This window comes from Cupressus sempervirens, chromosome 7 (assembly GCF_028749045.1).
Source record: "Cupressus sempervirens isolate cs-2001-9-10 chromosome 7, ASM2874904v1, whole genome shotgun sequence".
Classification (NCBI taxonomy): domain Eukaryota; kingdom Viridiplantae; phylum Streptophyta; class Pinopsida; order Cupressales; family Cupressaceae; genus Cupressus; species Cupressus sempervirens.
In genome coordinates this window covers 700,810,271-700,826,664 of record NC_143124.1, presented here as the reverse complement: position 1 = coordinate 700,826,664, position 16,394 = coordinate 700,810,271, and the positions used below count along the sequence as shown (strand labels likewise).

The following is a 16,394-nucleotide window of genomic DNA, read 5'->3' as shown; positions in this document are numbered from 1 at the left end:
GTAGCCTGTTATGTATATATGTTATGTTTATTTTCATTTGAATTGTTGCTATTGCTTCCGCAAATGTTATGAATGGTTTTATCTTTCATGTTTAAATTTTTTTTTTTTTTTTTGGCAAACTTAGTAAAATTCTTTGGATCCCTTGGCGGGGCATTACACATTCTATATTTCAAGTAAAGTCAGTGGTTCTATGTAACACCATAGGTATGTCTACAAGATGATGCCCAGGATGTGCAAGACTATGGTGGGAACCTTAGGTTCAGATTCTGTCAATTCAATAGTTTTGAGAAGGTGCAGAAGTGCATATCAAAATGGAGATTTGGTCCAATGGTCCAATGATCAAAGGTTCAAAGATTCAGGTAATCCATCCTATAGGTCCAATATGAGCATAGTCCAAACCCATGACCTAGAGTGTAGAATAGTGAACTCAAGAAAGTCCAATAGTCTAAGGTTTGAATGCAGACTCAAAGTGCAAAAATACAGTTTAGGGATTGAAGTGATCCAAAGTGCAGTCTAGTTCATCAAGCCTATATGACAATGATTGACTCTTCTCTTGTAAAATAAACATTCTATAATGTCGTAGAAGCATATCGACCATGTTTCAAACTAATTGACTTGATATTGGATGGCCAAGAGCTATGATTGTTTGAAGATCATCGACCTCCCTAAAGGAAATATCAACATTTGGATAATAATGGAATTGATCACATGCCCATTCGTGCAAGTCAAGGTGACAATGCCAGAATCACAAAGACCCAGGAATCATTTTTGAAGGAACAGATACATTTGCTAAGCAATATGTAATCTGTGCCCCCTTTCATCTAATGTATGAAGAGCTTACAGATCTGACTTTAGTTGCATGTATACACGTGGGGAAATTCTTAAATCCATGCTTAGACATGGGCTTTATAAAGATGCATCTCAATTCATGGTAATAATTTCTATGGGCGGTTAAAAATATTGTAGCCTTCAAATAATAAGAAATAGTCTATCATAACAGGTTTTGGAATGAAGCCACGTAGTAGATGGCAGAAGGGTGTTTCCACTATCATGAGTGGGTGGTTACAGAAGAGAAAGAAAGTGAATTTGGTATGATCAACATAATATTATCATCCCCCTCACCACCTTTGAACATATTTCAAATGAATATATACTTTGGGCTTGTGCATCACAAGCTCCAATTTCCATGAATTACAAGTTGGGAAAATCAAAAGGCGTGAACTTGGCAATTCACTATTTTTATCAAATTGATTTGTCCCAAGGGTTTCTCTTTCTCATATAGAGAAGGTAGGATATGATTTTTGAAGCAAGGATTGGTTAGTATTGTGATAAAATGCCATGAAGTGAAGGAGAAAAATCCAACCTAGGTGAATATTTTTGAAGAGATTCATGTCAAGATTTTGAATTCTACACTTATTAGTGTCATTTGACTGAATTGGAAATTTATTCACCAGCGATCCAAGGTAGCTATGATAGGATGGCACTGTCTACAAAACCTCTTATCGAAAAGAATCTTGAGTTTTAGCAGATTGCACATGATCAAAGTAAATAAAGAGCCAAAACCATAGGACTCATAGTAGTGTGAAAGAGTCACCAAATGGAAGACAATATATTATATTTGCCATCATCATATGCCCAAACAAGCCTTCGTTCTTTCATAATCAGTTTGAACACTAGTCAATTGAGAAGAGCTTAGGGTCACATTTAGCAATAGAGCAAGATTTCCCAAGTGGTAAACATTCAATGAAGTGCAAATTAATAAATTTAAAAGCATTCGGTGATATATTTATATGCTATCTGTGGGTTTCAAAGAGAATGATATTATTGGAAACGTATGATGAAAATATTATATGACATCAAAATAATGCCTCAAAGTCTTATAAACTATGCCAGATGAAGTCTCTGTACTAATGAATTAAGCAGAGATAATGAGGAGGAAGATATATTCCACGTATTTATCAAATTAGGAATGGTGAGTCATCACCCATCTTAAAGATTTGACGTTTCATTTGTGTAAAGGAGCATCTGCACATCTTTAAAATGATAGGTTAATTAAAGTCACTCATGACTTTAAAACTTATAAAATTTATAAGCCCAACTTGAAAGATGGAAGGTTATGGGTTAGTTTTAATAACTGAAAAGTAAACAAAGTCATGGGGGTCTGGTGAATTCTATTAAAACATGATGCTATGCTTAAAGGAGAAGACCAAGAATCAGTTAGGAAGTTGAAGAGTTATGGAAACAAACAAGTTAAATAAGACAAAGCAAGTGAGTGAGTGGGTTCCAATTTTCTATTTTTTTTTTGGGTTGAGAGACTTTGGGCTACAGCAGAACAGAGGCTATGAATACAGGGGGTTCCACTTCTTTTCTGAACTAAAGACTTTGAGCTGCAGAACGGGAGGGCTGATGGGAAGTTTTATTTTCTGTATTTGCTGAGAGAGAAAGAGCAGTGCTTGGTTTTAATTTCTAAACTTTGTGTTGGAAAATAAGGAATATTTTGATTTTTGAATGTGTTCAGAGGAAGGGAATACAATTTTCCTTTTTAATTGATGATTTAGATGCATAATGTAATGAAAAATTTGTTGTTTTTGCACTTTTAGAGGAGGGAGACTCGGGAGATAGTTGCATATTGGAGCTTTGAATCTAGGCAATTTTCTCTCCACTGATCATCATCTTTGTATGACATTCAGTTTTCTCTAAATGCATTTATGTCATGAATTCTTGAATATATTTGATTTCAAAGTGTTCTAAAAGCTCTATTTCTTTACTCTCTCAGATTTCATTCTATTTGTAACGCTGCATGCAAATGAACTTTGTGTCATTTGTTAATACTTTCTTGTAGTCTTTTAGGTTCCTGCATCTACATTGTATTTACAGGTAGATGTTTGATATCCTTTCGTGCTTTCTGGTAAAAGCACCCACATTTAATTCATTGTAAACCTTGCATGGGGAGCTGTACCCAATAATAATTCAGAGAAAGGTTATTAATTTGTGATAACATATCCAACTGTTGGTGCTATTTTTCCCTTTCATTTGGGCATTTGGGGTCAGAATTGCATACATTTTCTCAAAGGACAATCTGTTCACTAACAGAAACAAAAGTAGAAAGTGTGAAGAAGGTACTTGAGAATATTTTGTCACTGTACACCAAATTCTATGAACCCACACTCTTCACACAAGAAACAAGGAATCACATTCTGAGCTTGGAAAGTAACATATAGTCATTAGGAGAAAAATTACCTATAACTCCAACTCAAAGTGAGAAACATTTTAGAAATTTATTGTAAACTGAGAGTTAGTTAACAATATTATCTACTGAAGAAGTCAACATAAGGGCCAAACTAATTAGCATCCAAACAATATTGACTCCTCACATGGAGATTTTGTGCAAGGAGTTAGGCTATCCAAAAAATCTTACAAAGAAAGACCCCATTCTTTCTACATTAGATGGCCTAGTCCACCTTGTTGCCAAGTTGGCCATCCAAATTAAATCTTTGGATGTAGCATGTGAAATTTGGGATGCAACTCTTAAGATTATCCTAGAGGTCCATAAATCTTTCTTGGACAAACAAACTATCAACATATAGCCCATTGACATAAGTTTCAAAAAGGGGGATAAATAAAAGGGGAGAAAAGAGAGCTTAAGAAAAGGGGGTGAAAGCTAAGGTCAAATAGAGTAAGAGCATAAGGGAGCAAGCATGAAATGAAAGAGTATCAGATGAAAAAGTATCAACATAGACAAGATGAAATGAAAGAGTATCAAATGAAAAAATATCAGTTGAGGCACATTTACTCAATAGGAGTTATAAAATTTTGAGTATAGAACAGATCAAACAACTTAGGGGGAATATAAGACTTTGAGGTATAAAATTTTGATATTTTGAAATTTTGTACATAAGCTAAATAGAAGATATGTTATTCTTGTAAGAATAATGATATTAATGCATGACCAAGTTTTTTTGACACTCATGTCAAAGGAGGAGATTTTTTAAATCTCAGATTGGTTTTGGCAAGTGAGTGTTTGCACACTTAAGTCATTTAGTTAGTTCATGCCAAGCACAACATATATAAGATAGAGCATGCCAAGTCCATAGTGAGTGCTGAGTCACTTATGTGCCAAGAAGATAGTTCATGCTAAGTGATTCAGGAGCTGAGTAAACAGTGGATGCCAGGTGATATAGATGCCAAGTCATAGTATAGAAACTAGTATATGTTGAGAATCAAAAACTTAAGATGCTAAGTAAGAAATTTTTGTCATAGTTGTTTGTAATGGCACAAACAACTATGTAAACCATTTTTGAGCTGACTTAAAGATCAAATTATGATATTTTGAAGATAAGGATGAATCTTAAATTGGAATCCCTATGAATTTCATGTAGCCAATCATAAAAAGGGAAGTTTTAAGTGGCGAAATAGATGAATCACAGTCATTGAATCATACCTAACCCTAAGTCACCTATGTCTTCTTAAGGAGGAAAAACTCTAAACTATCTATGAAAATGTGGAAGGAGCGAAGAGAGAAGTTTGCATGCACAAATAGAGTATTCATGGTCGGTAAGGAGTTGTGAATTGAGATTGTATTGCAAAATTAGTTAAAGGAGAATAGAGGAAGGAGAAAGTATACAACATTGAGACATCTGATCAAGAAGGATCAGGAATACATCAGTTTAGAGGTTATTTGTTATCAAGCAAAAAAGTGCTAACCATAGGATCAATGCTGAAACATTCTAATAAGTGAATGAGTTAAATCTCTTAATAGAGTAGTCCTAAGAGAATGTATGAAATCCTCTAACAAGGTTCTTACTTAATTGTGATTGGAAATCCTTTAACAAGGCACACTTCTAATAGAGTATTGAAATCCTTTAATAGGGTAAGACCTAATAGTCGTTATAAGCCTTTAATAGGGCAGACCTTTCACAGGGTAGATCATGTTTCATGATCAAACATTGTAACCTTCATTGGATAGACTTTATTACTGTAGTAGTGAAGATTTGTGAGTGTCATCCCCACCCTAGTTTTAGCTTCTCATTGGAAGTTTTCTGTGAAATCATATTTGGTGTCATATATGTATGAATGTTTTCTTGTTTACATGATTTATTTATACATGCTTTACATGGTATTTCTGTTTACTTATTGAATGTATGAGATAGATGTGTGGTGAAAATTTTACAAGTCAAAGTTTAAACAATTGATTCAGCCCACCTTTAGAAGTTTACCTTTCCTATTGTAATTCCAACATTGAGTTCATCTATCTCCTTCTTATAACAATGATGTTTGTCATGTCCATTCTCCCTGCATTATAAAAAAGTAAGAAGCTCCTTCTTGGATGGATTTCCTTATTGTTGGAGTTGTCTTGTGGTAAGGAGGTTGAGTTTAATGTCTCTTGTAGTGAATTGTTTTCCATAATTTCCACTTCTTGTTAGAACCTTTTCCTTGATTCTCTTTACTAGCCACTAATGCTTTTGACTTTTAAGAATTGAGAATCCCCATTATCATCAAGTTTGATTATTCTGAAATTAGGATCTCTATTAAGGTATCAAATGAATTCATGGTGTATGTGTAACCTAAGGTTAAATAATGTTTGTTGAAGCTGGTAACAAATGACACATACTTAAGAGGAAGTTTTTTCATCAATTTTTATATCAATTTTTCTTCCTCTATGATAATTCTACAATCATTAACCATTGATCTTAGCTAATGTGCCTTTATGATATAGTCTTGAATTGTGTCAAAATCCTTAAGATCTAATGACATGATATTTTTGTCAAGTTCAAACCCCTATCATTGTCCACTTATGCATACAAGCTAGAAAACTTATCTGATGCTTGCTTTATAGTTTTACAATCATCAATATGAAAGATAAGATCATCATGTACATACTTCCTTAAAGTACCAATAGAATCCTTATTGTTATGATTTCGTTGATTTAGATTATCTAGATTAGATGGTGCAATCATGGTTCTAGCAATATAATTAATTAAACCTTTTTCCATCATTTTACCCCATGCTCTAATTTTCCATGTAGCTTAATTATGTGGAGTTAAAAATGGAAATATAGGAGAACTCATGATGAAAAATGAAATAACACTCTAACACTAAAGACAACCCCCAAATCAGTCAATCAAAGAACCCCCCAAAATGGATGATTTTAGCAATTTGTACTTAATGTCTGTACAATTACCACTTATCAAAATGAATAAAACTAGAATTCTAATTTTGATGGCTACAATTGAAAATATAAATCTATATCATACTCAACCAAATAAGACATAAGATATCTCAAGGATCTAATTAATTACAAGTCCCAAAATAGGCCAAAATGACCAAATGTTGCAAGTACTATGCTCACTTAAAATTACTCCAAACTGATACTAGATCTAAAAAGAAAACAAAAAATAATGTGCTTTCAAAAAATATAGCACCTGAATATTTGTCCATATGAGCCCAAATGAAGCTTTTGAAGTTACAAAAAATGAGATTTGCAATTTTAAGAAAAATATAAGATTAGAGATTACACACAACCTGCAATGATTTGTAGATCACAAAATTCTACCTCAAAAAGAAAAGAATTGCTTTAAAAAGGAGTTTGGATGAGGGAGATATCATTGTTTGAAAATCACCTCTATAATTATCTTTTCTAGAAATCATTGTCATGCATTTCCAAAAATCAAATGACTCTAGATTTCACAAAAAAAGTCAATATAGGGGTTTTTAGACCATTTGAATGTGATGCCACAAGCTCCAATCTTAACTTGTAATAAAAAAAATTCTTCAATGGCTATGCAATGAAACTCCTATGGCTCAGATACCATTTAAGAATATTCCTCAAGCTCTCATACTATGTAAAAAATTTCCTAAGTCAAAGAATGAAAATGTCAAGATCTAGAAGCTTAACTGATAGCACAAGAGAGACAAAATGATATGATCAAATGAATGATTCAATATTCATCAAATGATAATAAGATTTTGGATAATTGGATGAATGCATCATAGAAGTGCTTTGTATATAAAGGCAATCAAGATGACTAGGAGTCATGCAAAGAGATAATAGAAAACTAAGCATATGTCCACCAAGAGTGGAGAATCCTCCATTGTGCATGAATGTAAGTGAAAAAATGAGAAGATAAGAATACAAAGGTGTAGCTCGTAAAGAGATACATACTAGAAAACATGTGCTTAAATAAGTTGGAGACTACTATGATGTCAACATGAAAACTCATATGAATATGCAAACTCCTAGGTGTCTAGATGACAACTAATACAAATATGCATTAACTTAAGTAAGTTTCAGTAAAGTGTAGATAGTAAATACTAGTGTAAAAGTACAAAGTTGTGTCACCTTTTAGGTTGACTTATCAGAATGACTAAATTTGAGTATTTTTATCTAAAAATAAATTTTATTTAAACATATGATCTAGAAAAATTCAGTGTCGCTAAGTTATATATGGTCTCAAATGTTTTCAATTGGAAATGGCTATTAAATGCATGTTTTATACTGGTTTGTAATCAATTAATAAAGAAATAAAATTTTATTAGAAAATTGACATTTCAATAAGTCTTACTATTTTTTATGATATATTTTTAATAACATATAAACACCAATTTATAGAGCTCAAAGTGAAGAATACTCTCATATAGAGTTTATAGTGTTTTAATTAGATATAGTATATTGTAATAAAAAAATTCTACAAGTACCTATTTTAACACTCGAGAAGATGTCAATTTTGAGAAAGGAAAAAATATTAAATCATAGTAAACAAATTTAAAAATCACATAAAATTCTAGAGGAGAGAATAGCCTTCAAGAATGTATAATTATTTTTCTGGTTAGAATAGATTTGTTTCAAAAAATGTGGTGGGAGATGAAAACTATCAATTTTAGGTGAGTTAAAATTTGAATCATTATAAAAGATAAAATATAGGTCTAAAGTCAATTTTTATATTTTTTTATTCTAGCTATATATGTTATCTATAACATAATCTGAGATTGAAGGGAAATTAGTTTATTTCCATATAGTTTTGTGGTGGGAACTAGACCCCTAAATTTTAGCATTTTTCAGCAAGTAAAAAGTTGCCTGTAAAAATTAGAAAAATATATCAATTCTTATTCCACATAATTATAAAAAATTATAATCCTAAAATTCATTCATTTCTAAACATTTCATTGGTTTACTTTATTATCAAATTTGAAATAATACAACTAGTTTTATGTCATTGAAGATGAACAATTATACTTTTGTTAGCCTTTTCCTTTATAAAAGGGTGACACAAGTTTTTTCTTTTACCCAATTATGTATGTGGATATATAGTGAGTGTAATTAATTGACTCCTTATTGAGTCCATTATTCCCATGCCCAGTTTTCCATCTGATCAAGGGTTTCCCTAGTTAACATATCTGGTGTTATTGTGCATGGTTATCTTTTTGTGGTTGTTGCATCTATTGTTTACATATTTTAGATTTGATCAAGTTAATAAATGTTATTTTGAGTACATAACCCACCCCCTTGTGCCCTCTAAGTTATCTTGGTGGACTTTTACTTTCTAACATTCTTCTCGTTGGAGTAAAATTGAATATCTTGAGAAATAATTAAGGCTCTTTAGGAACAAGCATAGTATGTCCTAGGTGAACTTTATCAAGTAAGATTTTTTTTTTCTTTCATAGTAACATTTTCTCTTATTTGAAATTTAGAAGTCTACTTTTTTATGTGCATGTAAAGGAATATGATCTCACATGAAGGAAAGAAGATCGGTAAACTATCTAATTATAATTTTAACTATGTTATAATTTTGATATAGACCTTTTGTAATAGCAATTGATGCTAGGATTAATCTTTTTATGAGATCATGTTATAAGGGAGGGTGATCCATTTCAAAGACCCCATATATTAATGTTGAAAATGTAAGCAATTATTTTTTAGAAGGGAAGGAAATTCCTTTCCAAAGACCCTTAATGAAAATGGCATTATAAGCTTTATTGAAGGGTAATGTCCTAGGAAACAATGAGTTTTTTCTTCACATTCATTTCCTCCAATGTTGACACTCTGAACTCAAAAAATGTAAACAAATTTTATTGCAAATGATAAAATAAAGGACTATACTTTTATTAGTAAAACAACCTTAGTATCCTAAGAAACATAAACAAAGTAAACCAATTCAACACATACTAGAAATAAGTATTTTTGTGACAAATTATTTTAGAATATGTCACTTGTGGTAAGGTCAATGTAAGAATTGTTGTCTTTAAAATAGGGAGAGAGAAAAATAAATACAATTTATTAATTTAATCTACAACTTTCTTTTTTTTGTTAAAAATCATACACTTTTATTTGTAAGAAATAGTTCCAAATGATAAGACCCACAAACTCTAGAGTTATATGACTAGCTATAGAACAAGATTTGTCATCTCAAAGTGGGCAAAAAAAAAACCAACCAATTTATATAGTAGAGGTAGCTATAAAATCAATAAGCCTTGTTGTTTCAAAAGACATTAAAAATTCAACTAATTTAGAAGACTAGAAAATAAAAGTTTGTGTCACAATTTTAGATTTATTCACCTTTTAGTAATGTTAAAATACCTTGTTGTCTCCAGAAGGAATTTATTTTGTTACCAAGGATAAGACCTATTGTAGACAATGTTGGGAAAAGTCAATTTAGGGTGTCTCTACAACGGATTCTATTTTTGTTTTGTGAAAACTTATCCATTTTTATTTGTCAAAAATAGTTACAAGGCTTAAGAACAAAGCATGTTGTGTGAAAAATAGAAAACAAAAAAATCAATTTATACCTTTTCCACCTACTGAATTTCTTGTAGAGTCCCCTACATTGACTTTTCACAACATGGGCTACAAGTCTTATCCTTGTAACTATCATCTATATATAATAATACATAGTTTTTACAAAAATTGGTTTGAGACAAAAATGAATTCCTCCTAGAGTACCCTGAATTGATTTTTTTTCTTATTTTCTTTGTTAGAAAAATAATAAGATGAATTACAAACTTTTTTATCTAAAAAATAATGAAAAATGTATAACACCAGCTATGTTTTCTTGTTTGAAATGAAAAAAATCCTGCTATGAGACTAACACGCACTCTTGTCACAAAAGACATACACAAAATTAAGCAATGAAAATACTCTAGAGAAATAAATTGTTATACATTATTTTAAAACTAATTACCACTCAATAACATCAAAAATCTTGTTGAGTGAAAAAGAAGAAGAAAAATAAAAATTAAACAATCATAAACTTTTCCAGAAATTTATTACATTTAAAATCACTTTTAAGAAAAAATACATTAATATATGTAATAAGTAATTACAGAAGATAATAAAAAGCAAAAACCAGTCAATTTTAAAGGGTGACAAATATCATTAATGTTTAAAACTAATTATATGAAATAATTAAAATTAGAAATAAATATTTTAAAGAGTGAAAAATACCATTTAATATGAAAGACTTAAATTTACTCTTACTAATTTTCAGAATTAAAGAAGTAAATTCAATACCAAAATTAACTTTAAAACCCAATCCAATCAAATGTAAAAACCTCCAAAATTCCAACCTAAAAATAATAGAAATAATGACTATTTTAGAATTTGTTTACTCAAAATTTACCCAAAACTAATAAATTGAAATCTTGATCTTAAACTTTATCAAAATTGACCATCTTTTTACTTGAGTAGATTTTTGTGAAAAATTACCAATAAAACTCTTAATTTCGAGGAGATTGGATGCATTTACGATGGCTAAGAGATCAAATTTGTTAAGTGGGCTCTAAAATTTTATGCGGTCAAACTTATCCTCCCGAAGCCGGTTGGAATTTTTCACAAGTACTGGTGCAACTAAAACCAGATTTGCCTTTGCTCTCTCGCTATAAATTTGGCTTAGGGAGCAACCAGTCATGCCTGTGCTCATTCGTTGTCGAAGGAGTTGGGAGTCAGAAGGAAAAGCATCGAGGAAGTTTGAGTATATTTTCTGGGAGATAATGGCTTCGAAGAGGATTTGGACTGATATGTTCAAACTGCAACACGACAATCCAGCCCTCACCCAAGGTTGGCATCTACGCTTTTGCTTTATTGTCCTTATTTTTGGATTGGCACCCAAATCTCAGTTGATTCATTCTAATGGAATTGGTAATGGTTATTTGCAGAGTTTGAGATTGCTGATTTTTTGTCTTATCAGAATTATTTACATGGAATTAGTAATAGTTATTTGTAGAATTGGTATTTGCTGAAATTGGGTCTGTTAGATTTTATACAAAATTAGGAGTTATTTGTAGGGTTGAGATTGTTGTTCCTTGTGGTATTTTCCGATTGAAATCTTTAAGTTTTCAGCAAATCATTATGTTATTTATTAGATAGTCAGATCTATGTGTTCTTAGAATAAGTACTCTATAGATTAGGTAGTCATGTTTAGTGCATTACAGAATTGTGATTCTTCTATGAATTGATTAGATGTAAGAGCATTTGACTCAAATTTTTGTTGGGTGGTCATGCTCATGATTTTGGAGATCTCATTTAAAATATTGTCATGAGGTCTCTTATTGTGGCTTCTGGTTTATAACTCTAGATCCAAATTGTTTCATCTAGTGACGCATAACAATGGGTGGTGCAAAAAATCGTCTGTCATATACTTAAAGATTTAATTATTAGATTCAAAATTTGAGAATGTGCATCTCGTAAGTCAATAAAGATTTAAGATTTAATTATTAGATTCAGACTTTCTGGTGTGTTATCTATATCTGTAATAGAGCATGGAGTTCATAACAGTTATTTGTAGGTTTGAGATTTGTTGAAATTGGATTTGTTAGATTCATCTCTATGAAATAGCTGTAGGGTTGAGATTTATTTTCTTTGTTGTATGTTGAGTTTGAAATCATTGACATTGAGTTCATAACAGTCATTTGTAGATTTGAGATTTGCTGAAATTGGATTTGTTAGATTTTCAGATCTATGTTTTCTTAAAATCTGTATTTGATAGAATAGTAGTTAAATTTAGTGGATAATAGAACTATGATTGTATTTTAAAATTTTTTTTTATATGTTAGTCGAATCTATTGATTTTTTAGTAAAATGTTTGTTTATATATTTATTCGATTGCTAGATCATTTGTTTATCCAATGATTATAGTTTAGGACATCTCCTTTAAAATAAAGGGATGAGGTCTCCATCATGGTTTCACTTGTTCATAGCTTTGATTCAAAATTCTTTTACCAGATATAGAAGGAGGATGCTTGGTGCCAAAAATCACTATTTAGAATAAAGGTTCGAGAATGTGTATGTGCTTGAATAAGTTCAGTAAAAAGTTCTATTGATTCATTCGCATAGAGTTGACAACTGTTATTTGTAGAGTTGAGATGATTGAAATTTGGTATTATTTGAATCATTTACATTGAATTAGTAATAGTTATTTGTGAATCTAGGATTAGTTGAAATTGGATTTTCTTGATTCATTTATATAGAATTAGTAATAATTATTTGTAAGGTTGAGATTATATTTCTTTGTTTTATGTTGACTTAAAATCATTGAGTTTCTACTAATTTACTTAATTAGATCTCTCAATTTTAAGAATCTATTTAATATATTTGTATTCTAAAACCTAGATTTATTAATCAGATAGTAGCTTGGAGTGTCTAGTTGGAAACATTCATGATGAAAAATTCTCACATTATTAGATTTAGAATTTGGCACACTCAGACAATTATTCATTGCATAGAATTGAGTGTGGAATTTAATTATTATAGAATATTATGTTAATTACCATTAGTTACATAATTAGAATGACTTTCTCTTTTTGTATATGTAATAATAAAAATTTTGTGAGGTTTTAGTAGTCATAGATAAATATGTATCAATAAAAAAATATTTATTTAGGATCACTCAGACAATTATTCATTGTATAGAATTGAGTGTGAAATTTAATTATTATAGAATATTATGTTAATTACCATTAGTTACATAATTAGAATGACTTTCTCTTTTTGTATATGTAATAATAAAAAATTGGTGACGGTTTAGTAGTCATAGATAAATATGTATCAATAAAAAAAAGATTTATTTGGGATTTTAATGAGGGATTATGTAGTATAATCTAGAGTATTAATGAAGATGAAAAAAGTCATATAGTTAAGGAAAACTGTTAATTAGTATTTGATAGTGTCATGTATTTGGTAAGTAGAATGTATATTCAATATTTTGATAGGATAAAATTTTGTTGATAGCTTATGTAGTATGGTAAAATATGTTAACAAAGAATATTCTTCATAGAATTTGATTAAGAAATTGGCAAGGTAGGATGACTATTCATAGATTTTAGATAAAGACGATGTAATAATATTTAATTTTCATAAATCTTATAAGTATTAAAAAATAATAGGATAAAATTTTGTTGATAGCTTATGTAGTATGGTAAAATATGTTAACAAAGAATATTCTTCATAGAATTGGATTAAGAAATTGGCAAGGTAGGATGACTATTCATAGATTTTAGATAAAGATGAGGTAATAATATTTCATTTTCATAGATCTTATAAGTATTAAAAAATAATATTTAATTTTTAACTTTTGATATTTCTTATATTTTATTAATAAATCTTTAAAAAAATTAATATAAGTATTTAACTATTTAAATCTTAGGTTGAATTATCCAAATTTAAAGTACATTTATCTATGAAGTTTATCTTAATGATGTAGATTTTGTTTCAGCACTATCAAAACAATATCGTATACACTTTGTAGACTTATCTAAAGGGGAATAGTTTGCTGCAGTTAGACTGAGTTCCTTTAAGTTTTTCAATGGATCTGATCTCTGCCTTTCTGTCCCCCCAGAATCAAAGCAGATGGAGCAGAGGAAGACGCAGACGAAAGCCAGATGGAATCCGCTAAGAGAACAAATTGATATTTTAGAATCTGTATTCAATTCTGGGATAGAGAATCCCAACAGGGAAGAAATACGAAGGATCGCAATTCGGCTGCGGAATATTGGAGAAGTAGGTGACGCTAATGTTTTCTACTGGTTTCAGAACAGGAAGTCCAGAAAAAGGAAGAGGCAGCGGCGCATGGATGCTGCTAAAGAAAAGGCAGATAGAGCCTCGTCATCAATTCCAACTAATTTACCACCCAAAATCAATCCGGTTCAAGCAACTTCAGCCAAGCAAACTATATTACCGGATCCCATTGAGGCAACCACACCCAATCCACCAGTCAATCATATAACCAGTGCACCCAATCCCAATCAAATCCGAAGTACATCCAATTCCATTCATACCATTGTACCTAATACGATTCAAACCATCGTACCCAATCCCATTCAAGCCATTGTACCCAATACGATTCAGACCATGGTACCCAATCCCATTTGTACCAATAGACCCGACCCGATTCAAGCCATTGTACCCAATCCCATTGTTATGAGTACACCCAACCCGATTCAAACCATGGAAAACCCTAGTTTTTCCACACTTTCACCTCCTGTTTCTTCATTTCCAACAATGCCACCTTCAGTTCCATCATTTGCCAATCAGCAAATGCAGCAAACTCAACAAGTTTTCACTAAACCATTCGTAAATCTGCAACAACATGCAATGTTGGGAGGAGTTACAACATACCCATATAACTACAACCCTGCAATACCAGCTTTTCCTGAAGATTCTTCTTCTTCTTTGTTTCTGGCCCCTGAAAACATCTCATACCAATCAAGTTATTATCAGAACCAAGAAGCTGTCATGCCTTCAGCCCCAACTATCACTCATCCAGGTAAGTATTAATGCATTCTTATGTTCATATCACAAACCTAACAGAAATTGGATCTTCTCTACTGCAAATTTGGATTTATTTTTAATGTGTTTACAATTGGGTATTTGCAGGTCCAAGATTGGGTTCTCATAGTGATGATTTGATGATTGTCACTGTTGATGGAAACAAATATAGAGCGCCGAGGGGACCCATTAATGTTAGGGCTGCCTTTGGTTCAAATAAATTTCTGGTGGATATCAATCGTCAGCGTATTCCCGCAGATGATCGGGGATTCACTTTGCATGGGTTGCATGATGGGGGATCCTACTATGTCCTAGGTATATATCTACATTTACTAATGTTTTTTTTGGTCTTTCTTAATGTGGTGGACCAATTTATCTTGTAAACATAAGATATTATCAACATATTTCTGAATTAAAATTGTATTTTTACTTTGGTTTAAGCTGACTGGTTATATATGAATAATTGAAACTAACATACCATTTATTGATATGTAGATGACATATAAGCAGAAGCACAATCAATTGAATTTTGTCGAAGTGTAGATCTCTTTGAAGCCGTGTCAGATGTAAAGCAATCTGGGGACCATTTTGAAGCTTTCTCAACCATCAGAAAATATTGGTCTTCTTCAATAACACATATGTGAATGATGGGATTCTCACTTCGACATTTTGATGCAACTTTTCAACTGTTCTAAACAGTTATTCTGCTTTAACCTATTTTTTCCACTCTTTTCTGGTACTTCCAGAAAAATCCAGATCTTATTACTGTGGAGTCAAAACAAGTGTAGTTCGACTTCGTATAATTGAAATCTATGGGAGATGTTCAGACAAAGACAATTACACCGTGTTTTTAAATAAGTTGAGAAGCTATTTCAAATTAATAAAAGAAGCAAACTTCAACGCTGACCTTTTATAATCCCAGGACAAAAGACTATACTTTGTTCATTATTTCAAAGCCAATTTTTAAATTGCTTTAGAAATTGTTGTGAACGACCTGAATTTTCATTCTCACAAATATATTGATTTAAAAAACCCGTGCATATTATGTTTCAGAGTATATTTGCAAATAGATTAATGATTTTGAAAGTATATATATAACTTGTTATATCTAAGAACTGTTAGATATATGGAAGTTCATTTTAATTAAAAGAACAATAAATTTGTATATCTCTAATTTAATTTATTTTCTTGATAAAATAGTAATTGATTTTTTTGTCATTTTTAAAAATATTTTATGTTTTACAAATAAATCTATTTATTAACTCATTGGAATTTTAATCATACCTCAAATAACTTCTTTGATGCTATGCTCTTTGACTAATTAAAAGAAAGAAATATTAATGGAGCACGGTCTTGCTAGTCTAAATGATTTTTCTATATAAAATACATATTCTACATAATGACTTTCTATTATACAAAAAAAGGTTTTATCCACCAGCCTTAATAGGCCAGCTACTTTGTGGTTAATAGATTTGATCCATATTCATTTGCAGTGGTGAAATTCAATGAATACAATATACAAATTTTTCCTACATTTTCTCCTTCTAATCTTATTCTAATTTTGTATCCTTAATTTGTTCATTCTAGGAAAAACCACATGTTATTACAGTTTTCTTACAATCACTACATAATAAGAATA

At 30.8% G+C, this 16,394-nt stretch overlaps 1 protein-coding gene across 1 annotated transcript; it reads left to right on the top strand.

Moving 5' to 3' along the window:
• Positions 1-10,899: 10,899 nt before the first annotated feature.
• LOC149549143 (WUSCHEL-related homeobox 11-like) lies at positions 10,900-15,671 on the top strand. Its single transcript, XM_089794268.1, has 7 exons — positions 10,900-11,050; positions 11,149-11,199; positions 13,827-14,106; positions 14,410-14,753; positions 14,864-15,070; positions 15,299-15,374; positions 15,455-15,671. Exons 1-7 carry the CDS (start codon positions 10,900-10,902, stop codon positions 15,669-15,671), a joined length of 1,326 nt encoding a protein of 441 aa, XP_089650394.1.
• The last annotated feature ends 723 nt before the right edge of the window (positions 15,672-16,394 follow it).

Bases quoted from the DNA above. Each gene is read 5' to 3' on its own strand.
- LOC149549143 (XM_089794268.1), top strand. From the start codon at position 10,900: ATGCCTGTGCTCATTCGTTGTCGAAGGAGTTGGGAGTCAGAAGGAAAA. The intron at 15,071-15,298 runs GTATATATCTAC...GTCGAAGTGTAG, and splicing joins GGGATCCTACTATGTCCTAG to ATCTCTTTGAAGCCGTGTCA. The intron at 15,375-15,454 runs GTCTTCTTCAAT...TGTTCTAAACAG, and splicing joins TCAACCATCAGAAAATATTG to TTATTCTGCTTTAACCTATT.